This window comes from Ahaetulla prasina, chromosome 3, assembly GCF_028640845.1.
Source record: "Ahaetulla prasina isolate Xishuangbanna chromosome 3, ASM2864084v1, whole genome shotgun sequence".
NCBI lineage: Eukaryota > Metazoa > Chordata > Lepidosauria > Squamata > Colubridae > Ahaetulla > Ahaetulla prasina.
Window position 1 is genome coordinate 7,408,291 of NC_080541.1, and position 14,241 is coordinate 7,422,531.

A 14,241-nucleotide genomic window follows, 5' to 3' on the forward strand; every position below is an offset into this window, starting at 1 on the left:
GAGGTTGTCATTACAGGAAAGGAAAAATAAAGTCAGCTTCCAAGGATCTGGAAGGACTGATGACATCCTGATATTACAAGAGAGGATATTTATTGCTAGGCTGTTACGGAGTTTTTGTGTTGTTGTGTTTTTTTGCACTGGGGGATTTAATTCGTTTTTCCTAAAAACTACCCTCGGTGCAAAAAGTGGTGGGTGAGGTGCTTTCTTGGAGTCAGAATTTGGAAATGACAGCAGTGGTACCATTGCATGCCTGTGTTTTATGATGATTCAAAAAGATTCCGCAACTTAGAATAGAATAGAATAACAGAGTTGGAAGGGACCTTGGAGGTCTTCTAGTCCAACCCCCTGCTTAGGCAGGAAACCCTACACCACTTCAGAAAAATTATTATCCAACATCTTTTTAAAAACTTCCAGTGTTGGAGCATTCACAACTTCTGCAGGCAAGTTGTTCCACTGATTAATTGTTCTGACTGTCAGGAAATTTCTCCTTAGTTCTAAGTTGCTTCTCTCCTTGGTTAGTTTCCACCCATTGCTTCTTGTCCTGCCCTCAGGTGCTTTGGAGAATAGCTTGACTCCCTCTTCTTTGTGGCAGCCCCTGAGATATTGGAACACTGCTATCATGTCTCCCCTAATCCTTCTTTTCATTAAACTAGACATACCTGAAGCATTCTGTGGAAAAATTAGTGGAAGGTTTAGTTGGAGATGTCTTAGTAAATACTAAGCTATGTAAAAGTTGGTTGCCCTTATATTCAGGTACAATTGTCCGATCCAGCTAGATTTTCATCCAGTATGTAGTGTGATACATTGTGTCTTTTTGTTGGAAGAGAACAGGAGTGTGATAGATTTTTGATATGAAGATAATTCGATTAAATGTGATCCATCTGCGTTCAGGTGCTGATGCCTTAAACTGAAGGGTTAACGTTTGATGTCTTCCACCAGGGATATTGCTGCTAGAAATGTGCTGGTGTCCTCCACAGACTGTGTGAAACTGGGTGATTTTGGTTTGTCTCGGTATATGGAAGATAGCACATATTACAAAGGTAAGTCACCGTCTACAGCCTCTGTTGAGTAAAAAGACTATCCTGTCCTAGACTTATCATAGGACAAAGAGATATAGTCAGCAGTCCAGAATAAAAACCAGTCTAGTCAAAGTCCATTTAAGTATTTTATTTTAAAAGGTCAGTAATTGTGTGGTTCGAATTTGGCATCAAGTAACAAAGTAAGGCTGCCACAGAAATGCTGAGATCGAAGTCCAGGATTGTAAGGTTAGAGCAGGGGTCTCCAACTGTGGCAAAGCTGGCTGGGGAATTCTGGGAGTTGAAGTCCACCAAGCTTAAAGTTGCCACGGTTGGAGACCCTTGGGTGAGAGGCATTAGAAAATAGCTTACTATAGCTTAATAGCCACTGGTGGTTGGATCCTGGTACCACTAGATCAGGCGCCAAAGATTCTTGACAGAGTTCCTGATCTCCTTCTTCCTCCTTGACAGAGGACTTGTATAAAGGAGCCCTGGCAAAGAATTGATCTGTTTTTTCTAAGTTTATTAGCAAATTGATTCCATACTGTTGAACAAAAAGAACTGGAAACCATGCGAGTGTTCTCCATGTGCGGTATTATATATCTGTAAAATATGCTATTTTACAGGTAGTCCTAAACTTATGACTGCAATGGAGCCTCCCCATAACGGTCGCAAGTTGTGAAGGCAGTTAAGCGAGGCGCCCACTGATTGCCTTGCATAACAACCTCCATCCCTGCTCTCCCTGATGTGTCGTTAAGTAGAGTATGGGGTGCCTCAGAGATAGCACAGGCATAGGCCCACCTACCCCAGACCTCCCAATGCCTCCCCTGCCCCCTGAGCCACCCCATACTCTACTTTCTACCCCTTGAGGTCCCTGCAGGCTGCTGGTTTTATAGTCTTGATTACGTTTGATAAAAATTGGGACATGTGTTGGATTAGGAAGATCGATAGATGCTGAACACTGTTCAGTCTTTACTGCCATCTTGCAGTCATTCATATTTTTGCAGCCCAACTATGGAATGACTTTGTGATGATTGTGCATTTCTGTGCAGCTGAATAAGGGGATTTCTTTATTCACTTAACGTTCAAATGTCGAAGAGATATAACAGTATATGATGAAGGTGAGGGTGAACCATACATAGCTTGTTTGTAAGGAACAGTAGCATAGAACAGGGGTTTCCAACCTTGGCCACTTTAAGACTTGTGGACTTCAACTCCTTCAAGACTTCAAGACTTGTGTTGTTGACTTCAAGACTTGCGTTCAACTTCAAGACTTGTGTTGAAGTCCACAAGTCTTAAAGTGGCCAAGGTTGGAGACCCCGGCATAGAATGTATTTCACTGTTATGCCTTCCTGCTTTTCAGCAACGATGGGGCCCAAAATTTATTTTGATTACTCTATGAAACCAAACGGCCCAAGTTGGCAAAAAATTCAGCCAGCGCATTTAGATATGGCAAACATGCATGTGTATATACTCAGAGGTTTAGCTCACAGCCCGACAGTGTAAAATATATGGAGTGGAGCAGAGTAATGGTGTTTAAGACGTCCTGAATAGATTTCATCTGTGCCCTTTAGCTTCAAAAGGAAAATTGCCCATCAAGTGGATGGCCCCAGAATCCATCAACTTCCGACGTTTTACCTCAGCCAGTGATGTCTGGATGTTTGGTAAGAGAAGATCAGCATGTTTCCTATATCTCTGGCTCCATTTTAAACCGTTCGTTGAACGTGTGCAGGTAGTCCTCGGCTTACGACCGCAGTCGAGCCCAACATTTATGTTGCTAAGCGAGATGCTTGTTAATTGAGTTTTGCCCCATTTTTTATGACTTTTCTGGCCACCGTTGTTAAGTGAATCCCTTCAGTTGTTGAGTTAGTAGCACATTTGTTAAGCGAATCTGGCTCCCCCTCATTGACTCTGCTTGTCAGAAGGCTGCAAAAGGGGATCACACGACCCCAGGACAGTGCAACCGTCGTAAATATGAACCAGTTACCAAGCATCCGAATTTTGATCACGTGACCAAAGCTGGCTGAGGGATTCTGGGAGTTGAAGTCCTCCAGGCTTAAAGTTGCCAAGGTTGGGGACCCCTGTCCTAAGTTATTGTTTTCATTGCCATTGTAATTTTGAATGGTCACTAAACGAATGTTTGTAAGTCAAGGACTACCTGTCTCACCCTTGCCTGCTATTGCAAGGCACTCCAACAGGTGTACAACATGTAATGTTGAATTTGTGCTACTCCACCTTTCCTTTTCTATTGACATTCTAGTTGTCCCCTCTTGTTGGTTTTTCTGCTATAGATTGCATTTAGAAGATTTTATTCATGAAATAGATTGTTATGCAGTCTCTTGGATTTTTTTTCAATCCAGCAATGGTAGCCCTATTTACTATAAATGGCTTAAATTTATTTCGCCTCCCCTGCTTTTGTATTTAAATGAACAGTGGGTTAAAGAGATGTAAGTAAATGTAGGAGAAGGAATGGCAGAACCTGGGGGGCAGAATTAAAAGAGGAATCAGCCTAGAATCTCTACCTAGCCACAAGCAAACTAAGTCCAACCTGCCATCAATTCCATTATTTAATCCTTATTTAATTCCTAGCAGGTGCTAACCATTAGTTGAGAAGATTCCTGTTAATAGACATGATGAACAATAAATTTGTTTCCTGATTGCTTATTTGTACCCTATGACTATCATTAAGTGTTGTAAGTGTTGTACCTTGATGAAGGTATCTTTTCTTTTATGTACACCGAGAGCATATACACCAAGACAAATTCCTTGTGTGTCCAATCAAACTTGGCCAATAAAAAATTCTGTTCTATTCTATTCTATTCTAAATTAGTTTAGTTGGATTTTCATGTGTGGACCTGGCTTTCCACAGCAGACATCATACAGATTTCATGGTAATTTGTATTTAATGGGAATGTAGCTGGTTTGTAATAGGAACCTACTTTATACTTTAAGTTTGGTATATAAATAGCATAAGCATAATAGCATAAACTTTGGGGAGTTGAAATCTACAGATTGTAAAGGGGCCATAGTTGCCCACCTTTAGCTTATAGACCAGAGGAGACAAGATGAAGGCCATCTACGTACCTTCAACTTCATTAGAAAAATGCTCTTAGCATGCACAAAAGCTAGCCAGCCAGTCTAGGCATCCTCCCTCCCGCCCCTGGCTCTGACTGCCTTAGGCATGACTACAAGGTACCCCATGATCCTCACTGAAACTGGCCCCAGGGGTGCCTGAGACAAGCAGCCAGCGGCGCCTCATCTCACTAAACCCCCTCCTCACCGAAAGTATGCCATAACTCAGACCAGTGGTGGAGAAAGCTGAAATGGTCTTCTCCTACACACCTATGGAGATTCTCAATCATCCAGGTTATGGTTGTCCCAAAGGGTAGGGTAGGGTAGAGTAGGGTAGGATAGGATAGGATAGGATAGGATAGACAGACAGAAACAGAAACAGAAACAGAAATAGAATTCTTTATTGGCCAAATGTGATTGGACACACAAAGAATTGGTCTACATTTTTGGAAAAAATGTCCTTTTTCCAAAAGGGAACTGAACATTCTTGGGTTTGTTTTTTTTTCCTTTGAAAATGTTTCACTTCTCATCTAAGAAGATTAGAACCGAAGAAGCTTCTTGGATGAGAAGCGAAACATTTTCAAAGGAAAAAAAACCAAGTAAGTCCAGTTGCCTTTTGGAAAAAAAGCAGTGGTGAAATCTGAACCGGTTTACTACTGGTTCTCTGGCTGCGCATGCATGCTGTGGGTGCATGTGCAGTGTGTACCACACACCAAATGCAAGGTGCGTGTGCAGTGCACGCCAAAAGGAGGCATGGGGTAAGTAGAACAGCGCGCAGTGGGGGGGGTGATCAGTTGTGGCGCGCAATTTTTTTTTTTTTACTTTTCAAAACATTTTTTTTTACAACCTATTTGACCAAATAGGTTGTTAAAATGCTTTGAAAAGTTAAAAAAAAAAAAGGGAAAGAGGAGAAGAGGGAGAAGAGGAAGGAAGAGGGGTAAAAGAGGAGAAGGAAGGTGTAGGGTGGAGGGAGGAGAGGATGTAGATAAGAGAAGGAGACGAAGGTCTGGAAAGTAGAAGAAGGTAGAAGAGGGAAGAGTGTTAAAAAGGGGGGTGGTGACTGGGCAAGCCCGACTAATTGTATATAACTGTACATTGGATGAGCTGTTTGATATGATTGTAAAAATAAAACTTTTTCATGAAAAAAAAAGTAAAAAAAAGAGGCTCTGACGATCGTGCGGCTCAGTTGGGATCATCAGAGCCTTTTTTTTTTTCCTTTTGAAAGCATTTTTTAAAAGAAGCGGCAAGCGGTGAAGTGGGTGACCAGGCAATTGGGTAGGGCAGGGATTTTTGCTACTGGTTCTCCAAACCACCTGCCACCATCACTACAGGATCGGCCGATCCGGTCTGAACCGGGAGCATTTCACCCCTGAAAAGAAAATAGTAAAACTAATGTAAAAAAAGCACCTTTGGGTCTCCTCCTGCAGCACTTTTCCTCCCATACAAATGCATCGTGTCTTTCTGGCACTGCATGAATTGGTTTGAGTCATTTCCTACAGGTCTAGAAGAGAGAAAAGCAGTAAAAAGCAATGTTTGCTACATGTATCTCCTGAATTAATGTGTTGACATTAGTCAGGGAAAATGAGGCGGTTTCTCAGTCTACCTATATGGGTAATCCTCAACTTACAACCACAACTGAACCCAAACTTTATGTTGCTAAGCAAGACAGTGGTTAAGTGAGTTTTGCCCCACTTTACGACCCTTCTTGCCACAGTTGTTAAATGAATCATTGCAGTTGTTAAATCAGTGACTTGTTGTTAAGGGACTCTGGCTTCCCCATTGACTTTGCTTCTCAGACGGTCACAAAAGGGGATCACGTGACTCCGGGACATGTAGCTGTTGTAAGTACAGGCCAGTTGCCAAGCGTCCGAATTTTGATTACGTGGCCACGGGGAGGCTGCAGTGGACACAAGTATGACAAATGGTCATAAGCCTGTTTCTTCACTGCCCTGGTACCTTGGAACGGTCGCTGAACGAATGGTTGTAAGACAAGGAATACTTGTGGCAAAAAATGGAGCATAGTGGCCTGCTTTGGTCTATTTTACGTGAGGAAATTATTCCTAGGGCCAAAAAAATAGAATCTCTAAAACCTTGATTGTTTGCCCATGATGTCTCAGCAATTTGCATGGAAGCAAAATTTCCCTTTTTCCCCTCAGCGCCGATCTTTGGCTTCATCTTTTCCCTGTCATAGTACAGGGCAGGGGTGAAATGCTCCCGGTTCAGACCGGATCGTCCGATCCAGTAGCGATGGCGGCAGGTGGTTTAGAGAACCGGTAGCAAAAATCCCTGCCCCCTCCCCAACATGTCCAGCTGAGCCGCGCGATCATCAGAGATGTTGGTTTTTTTTTAAACTTTTAAAAGCATTTTTTCTTCGGCCGAAAAAATGCTTTTAAAAGTTAAAAAAAAGCCTCTGATGATTGCACGGCTCAGCTGGGATCATCAGAGCCTTTTTTTTTTCCTTTTGAAAGCATTTTTTAAAAGAAGCGGCAAGCGGTGAAGTGGGCGACCGGGCAATTGGGTGGGGCAGGGATTTTTATTTATTTATTTATTTATTAAATTTTTATACCGCCCTTCTCCCGAAGGACTCAGGGCGGTGTACAGCCAAAGATAAAAAGTTGATATACATACAATTTAAAACCAAGATTTAAAACTAAGCAAATTACAAAAAGGCCAATATTAAAATTTAAAAATTTAAAAACCCTAAGACAATAAAAACCCAATTTAAAATTAATAAAACTATTATGCCAGTCCCGCTTGAATAAATAGATGTGTTTTCAGCTCACGGCGAAAGGTCCGAAGATCAGGCACTTGGCGTAGGCCAGGGGGAAGTTCATTCCAGAGCGTCGGGGCTCCAACAGAGAAGGCCCTGCTCCTGGGGGCCGCCAGCCGACATTGTTTGGCGGATGGCACCCTGAGAAGACCCTCTCTGTGGGAGCGTACGGGTCGGTGGGAGGCATAAGGTTTTGCTACTGGTTCTCCAAACCACCTGCCACTATCGCTACCGGATCGGCCGATCCGGTCTGAACCGGGAGCATTTCACCCCTGAAAAAATTAGTAAAACTAATGTAAAAAAAGCACCTTTAGGTCTCCTCCTGCAGCACTCTTTCTCCCATACAAACGCATCATGTCTTTTGGGCACTGTATGAATTGGTTTGATGGAACCCTTTTTAGTCATTTCTTACAGGTCTAGAAGAGAGAAAAGCAGTAAAAAGCAATGTTTGCTACGTGTTTCTCCTGAATTAATGTGTTGACATTAGTCAGGGAAAATGAGGCGGCTTCTCAGTCTACCTATATGGGTAATCCTCAACTTACAACCACAACTGAACCCAAACTTTATGTTGCTAAGCAAGACAGTGGTTAAGTGAGTTTTGCCCCACTTTACGACCCTTCTTGCCACAGTTGTTAAGTGAATCATTGCAGCTGTTAAATCAGTGACTTGTTGTTAAGGGACTCTGGCTTCCCCATTGACTTTGCTTCTCAGACGGTCACAAAAGGGGATCACGTGACTCCGGGACACTGCGGCCGTCATAAGTACAGGCTAGTTGCCAAGCGTCCGAATTTTGATTACGTGGCCACGGGGAGGCTGCAGTGGACACAAGTATGACAAACGGTCATAAGTCTGTTTCTTCACTGCCCTGGTACCTTGGACCGGTCGCTGAACGAATGGTTGTAAGACAAGGAATACTTGTGGCAAAAAATGGAGCATAGTGGTCTGCTTTGGTCTATTTTACGTGAGGAAAATAGCCAAGAGCCAAAAAAATAGAATCTCTAAAACCTTGATTGTTTGCCCATGATGTCTCAGCAATTTGCATGGAAGCAAAAGTTCCCTTTTTTCCCTCAGCGCCGATCTTTGGCTTCATCTTTTCCCTGTCATAGTACAGGGCAGGGGTGAAATGCTCCCGGTTCAGACCGGATCGTCCGATCCAGTTGCGATGGCGGCAGGTGGTTTAGAGAACCGGTAGCAAAAATCCCTGCCTCCTCCCCAACATGTCCAGCTGAGCCGCGCGATCATCAGAGGTGTTTTTTTTTTTAACTTTTAAAAGCATTTTTTCTTCGGCCGAAAAAATGCTTTTAAAAGTTAAAAAAAAGCCTCTGATGATTGCACGGCTCAACTGGGATCATCAGAACCTTTTAAAAGCATTTTTTCTACAATCTCTTCAGCCGAAGTGGTTGTAAAAAAAATGCTTTTAAAGAAAGAAAAGCCTCTGACGATCAGGCAACTCAGCTGGGATCGTCAGAGGCTTTTCTTTTCTTTAAAGGCAAAAAAAAATGCTTTTAAAAGAAAAGAAAAGCCTCTGACGATCAGGCAATTCAGCTGGGATCATCAGAGGAGCCTTTTAAAAGCATTTTTTCTACAATCTCTTCAGCCGAAGAGGTTGTAGAAAAAATGCTTTTAAAAGTTAAAAAAAAAAGAAAAGTTGGCTACGCCCACCCAGTCACATTACCCCCCCCCCTCCACAAGCCAGGCCCACAAAACCGGTAGTAACAAATTTTACATTTCACCACTGGTACAGGGGTATCAAACTGAAGGGCCGGGGGCTGGATCCGATCCATGGGGTGCTTAGATCTGACCTGTGGGGCCACCCTGGAAATAGCCAAGGTCCGGTCCATGGTGCCTCTGCCAGCAAAAACGGAGCTCAGGAGGTCCTCCTGTGACCCACCCGAGCTCCGTGTTCACTGGCAGAAGGTTGCAGGAGGCTGTCGCAGCCGAAAACGGAGCCTGGGGGCCCTTTTTCGCTAGCAGAGCTCTCAGGCCACCACAGGCGCCCCTGACACGAATGACATCGAACAGGCCGTGGCCGCCCTGGCCACGCCCACCCCGGACCCCCAAGCTCAAACACAATCCTTATGCGGCCCTCAATGAAATCAAGTTTGACACCCTTGCCATAAAAGGTAAAGGTAAAGGTTCCCCTCGCACATACGTGCTAGTCGTTGCCGACTCTAGGGGGCGGTGCTCATCTCCGTTTCAAAGCCAAAGAGCCAGCGCTGTCCGAAGACGTCTCCGTGGTCATGTGGCCGGCATGACTCAATGCCAAAGGCTCACGGAACGCTGTTACCTTCCCACCAAAGGTGGTCCCTATTTTTTCTACTTGCATTTTTACGTGCTTTCGAAACTGCTAGGTTGGCAGAAGCTGGGACAAGTAACGGGAACTCACCCCATTACACGGCAGCACTAAGGATTCGAACCGCTGAGCTGCCAATCTTTCGATCGACAAGCTCAACGTCCTAGCCCCTTGCCATAGTAAATTGTAATTATTTTTTTTTAAAATGGGCATGTTCGGGGTTCATTTTCGAGAAGCTTGTAGCTGATGTTTGCTTGCCAGCTCGTGTCATTTCTAATAAATCATTGCTTACCCATTCTCAGACGGATAGTCATCGACTACCTGGAGACGTGAGTAAGAATTCCAGTTTCATGATCTCGGGACGTAAGCTGGCTGAAGGCAGTGTTCGGTTTCACTTCCACTGCTGGCTTTTGGAGGAGTTAGCAGTTCTTTTTTTTTTTTCGTTTCCCAGGTGTATGCATGTGGGAAATCTTAATGCATGGCATCAAGCCTTTTCAAGGGGTGAAGAACAACGACGTGATTGGCCGGATCGAAAACGGCGAGCGGTTGCCGATGCCGCCCAACTGCCCGCCGACCCTCTACAGCCTCATGACCAAATGTTGGGCTTACGATCCCAGCAGGCGTCCCCGATTTACAGAACTTAAAGCTCAACTGAAGTAAGAATTCTTTTTCTCTTCGTTCATACGTAATACGTTCATTTTTTCCGTGTGAAAATAATAGTCTTTATAGGGGGAGTGGGTGGGCGCGGTGATGGAGATTTGTTTGGAGCAAAGGATACGGTGGCGTTCCTTTGCGAACCAGGTTTTCGTTAGTCTTGATTGCAATTTGGAACGCTCTCGTTTTAAATTAACGCAGTGTACCCGAAGAATAACAGATTAATCGTAATTTGAATTCTGTCATGAGCACATAATAGTTCTGCTTTATATTTTTCTGACAACATATGAATGGCGCCTGTTCAATTGCTGCCAAACACTTTTCTCTGGAACAAGCATCCATCGTGACATCCTTGTTTCCTTTTCATAGTTCTTGTTCTCATATCAACCGTGTTGTACCCTTGTGTTTTATTGGTTGCAAGCAGAGGTGGTCCTATGGTAGCTTTTGGGCTATGGAGACATTGCTTTTCCTGTTGCTGAAACAAAATTTTTCTTAAAACTTCTAACTTTCTTTGTAGAAGCTAGATCGAGGTACCCACTATATCAGTTCTGAAGCCAGGACCTTAAATCTTCAGATTTTGTTTATTCTGCTTTTCTGTGACATAGATGTCCAGGCATGTGGTACAATTATTAATAATGGGGATTAGCAGGATAACAACATCAGAAAAGTAATAAAACCCCAAACAATATCTAAATACGAAAGCAGAATTGTAATATAATTTATATACAAGTGGTCCTTGACTTATGATCACAACTGGGACCAGAATTTCCATCACTAAGCAAGGCAATTGTTAAGTGAATTGCACCCGATTTTAATATTTTTTGCCACGGTTGTTAAGGACATCGCTGCAGTTCTTAAGTGAATCACACTGTCGTTAAGCAAATCCAGCTCCCCCTCCCCTCCATTGACTTTGCTTGTTAGGAGCCAGGTGTGAAGGTTGTTGCGGATGGTGGTCAAGTGACCCTGGGATGGGCTACAGTGAAGACATGCTTGCTGTGAAGCACTCAAATTCAGATCACATGACTGGAGACGCTGTCTCCACTGTTTCGTAAGTGCAAGAATCAGGCGTAAGTCACTTTTGTAACTTTAAACGCCGGCGAAATAAATGGTTGTAAATCAAGGATGAATCTGGATATATATAAACGGGTTGGTGTCTTTTCAAAGGTACTTCAGAATAATTTGTTTTCTCTAATTTTCCAGAAAGGGCGAAGCAATAGGGCTTGGCAATTCCCCCTCCCCTCCGTACTTTACATGTACTTGTGGATTTACAACTATTCATTTAGTGACCGTCTGAAGTTACAATGCCACTGACAAAAGTGATTTATGACCATTTTTCACAGTGACAACTACTGCAGCATCCCCAGGGTCACGTGATGAAAACCTACCCTGTTTTCCCGAAAATAGGACCTAGCCGGAAAATAAGTCCTAGCATGGTTTTTCAAGATGCTCGTAATATAAGCCCTACCCTCCAAATAAGCCCCAGTTAAGATTGTCAGCCAGATGGATGCCTTTAGATGGATATATTTCCCCAAAAATAAGACCTAACCAGGAAATAAGTCCTAATGCGTCTTTTGGAGTAAAAATTAATATAAGACCCAGTCTTATTTTTGGGGAAACACGATAGACGCTTGGCAGCTAGCTCATCTTTATGATGGGGGGTGTGTGTGTCACATGATCCCCTTTTTCCACCTTCTGACAATCAAAGTCAGCACTCAACAACTGCAGCCATTCACTTAAGAACTGGGGCCAGAAAGGTGGTCAAATTTGGGAAAAAATTCACTTTAAATACTTTGCTTGCTTAGCACCGGAAATTGTCAGGCTCGATTGTGGTCGTACGTTGAGGGCTACCTGCATTCCATAACTGTGAAGGTACAACTAAAAAAAAGCCCCTGTGCCTGAGGTCACCCCAATAGTGATGAAAACGGAGGTGTAACCCTTGAGGTTGATACTTGGGAAGAAATGGACTGCAAGAGGTCACAGAACCCTGTTCGTTTCCAGTTGAGCAGAATAAAATAAAAAGACTGCTGGCTTTGTTTTGTTTTTTCACCAGAGGGCCCAGAAATGAGTCACATCTCCGATTTCAGCCAGTCTGACTTGAAATAACGTCCATTAACTTTTCCCCCCCCCCTTCTTCTTTTCTCTGAACAAAGAGAAATGTTTTTGGCTTCCCCATAAAGGCCAAGTCATCCCCTTTTGCCTGAAGCATTTGGGAATTCCCTTCTAGTGAGGCAACTGTGGGCAGCTGACGCGCATTTCAGATTTGACGTTACCATGTGCCCACAAAAGCAACGCTGCATCCCTCTTCGTAACTTTTGGGTGCGTTTTCTATTGCCGTCACTTTTTTGGGTGTGATCTCTATGAGAAAGAAGTCAATCTTCTGCATTGGACTCAAAGCCGATGAGTTCAAGATAGGGAATGAAAAAATAAGAGCAGGGAAGCCATGAATGATCTCAGGCAAGGAGCTTAATTCGGTGGTTTTGACAACCTGGAATTCTTGATCCTGGAAAGCCCTGTGTGATGAACCATCATTTTTATACATTTCAGTTCTTTTCAGTTCTTTATACACTTTAGTGCAGGGGTCTCCAACCTTGGCAACTTGAAGACTTGTGGACTTCAACTCCCAGAATTTGTTGGCTGAGGAACTCTGGAAGTTGTAGTCCACAAGTCTTCAAGTTGCCAAGGTTGGAGACCTCTGCTTTAGCAGGAGGAAGCTAACGCTTCAACCAGTGTGTCGTGTCCCACTCCTCCGCTGACGGCCGGGTCAGGGAAATCCGAATCAGGTGTGCCTCTGCAGCTCTGCCAAAGTCCTAGCAAAGTCCTCAAGGCAGGCAGGAGACCAGAAAGTGACTTCAGCAAGATATGTTTAGACTTTGCCTGACTCAGAGACTACCAGAAAGCAGATCCTTTATATAGGCCATGGGGTATGGCTCCATGACTCAGCACTTATCCAGGCCTGCCCCTCCCTTCCTTCTGACGCCGCCGCCTATCAATTCTTCTGAAGCGAGGGTCACTCCAATCGGCAGCTGTTGGTAATTGACCTTCCTCAGGCTCACATGCTGTGGAGGAGGGGGAGGGGTCTAGTTGCTCCGTTTGCCTGGGCATGGAGCCAGAGCTGGGGGCTGGAGATACTTGCTCTTCTTCAGCCTGTCTGGGCATGGAGCCAGGGCTGGGGCCGGGAGATGCCCCCTCCTCAGCCTGTCTGGGCATGGAGCCAGGGCTGGGGCTGGGAGGCATGCTAGGACATTCTTCAGCGTCGGAAGCAGATAAGCAGACCCCGGCTGTGGTGAGATTGGGCGAGACACAACACAGTGTCTCCTTCAACAGCGCAGCATTAGGGCCATTTTTAATACTGTGTTCCATTTCTGACAAAATAAAATTGTGCGGAAACGTCTATGGAGATTCTCAATCATCCCGGTTTCTGGTTGTCCCAAGGGTACTTCTTTAAAAGGCAACTGGGCTTTGCTTTTCCTTGAAGAGGTTTCGTTTCTCATCCAAGACGCTTCTTCCGTTCTGTCTTCATTTCTGACAGTTCTTCGGTCAGAACGGAAGAAGCTTCCTGGACGAGAAAGTGAAACGTCTTCAAGGAGAAACAAAAGTCCACTTTGCCTTTTGAACAAGCACCTTTGGGACATTGTGCAGAAATGTTCGGATTTTAAAGGTCTATAAAATCTAATTTCAGTTTCCAAAGTGTATTTCTAGTTGCTGTACTGCAGCCCAGGTTATGGTAAATTGGCTTAAGTACAATATCCACAGGAAAGGATTTCCTTTAGCTTTTCTTTATTGATAAATCTTGTATGTTCCACTTTGAAATCTGCCAGGACATTTATAAAAATATAGAGGTAGGGAGCAGGCGCAGAAGATTTCTGAAGCTTTTTAACTCTTTCTCGTGGTGAGTTAGTAGTTTTATTTCCTTTGGTGGTGAAATATGGCTAGCAGCTTTTCATGTTAATTTACCTTTTTACTTAGTAAGTTGGGAATGATTTAATTATGGCGATGGTGGCGGCGTCTCCATTTCTGTAGGCCTTTGAGAAGGGACCGAAGAGCTACTTCTCATAGATGGTTTAATTCATTTTTATGCACGTTATTGAGGGTTGGATTCTGTTTTCCTTCCGACGCTCTGTGATGAGATGAGAAAACTACATTTAAGAGGAACTCTGGAGTTTCTTCCATCCATTCTGAACTCCATAATTCTACCTCATCGTATAGGTCTGCAAAAGATTGAAAAGCTTTTGTTGAAACAGAAGAATTTGCTTCTGGTAACAGTGAAAAAGAACGGAGGTTACCCAGCATAGGGGAATTTCTATCCAAAAAATATGATTTCCTTATTTTCAAATCTCTAAACTGTCTTGAAGCTGCTTTAAAATTCTGGCAGACTTGGAAACTGCATGACATGACATGCCCTTTTACTCTCCCTACAAATAACATTCCGTTTGGGA

At 43.7% G+C, this 14,241-nt stretch overlaps 1 protein-coding gene across 9 annotated transcripts in view; it reads left to right on the top strand.

The window, feature by feature from the left end:
• The window catches only part of PTK2 (protein tyrosine kinase 2), a 305,627-nt gene that overhangs the window by 230,533 nt on the left and 60,853 nt on the right, over window positions 1–14,241 (top strand). For all 9 annotated transcript variants that reach the window (XM_058178297.1, XM_058178298.1, XM_058178296.1 and 6 more), the window contains 3 exons: window positions 940–1,040; window positions 2,591–2,680; window positions 9,603–9,807. In XM_058178297.1, coding sequence (XP_058034280.1) covers window positions 940–1,040; window positions 2,591–2,680; window positions 9,603–9,807 — 396 coding nt within the window. The remainder of the gene's footprint in view (window positions 1–939; window positions 1,041–2,590; window positions 2,681–9,602; window positions 9,808–14,241) is intronic.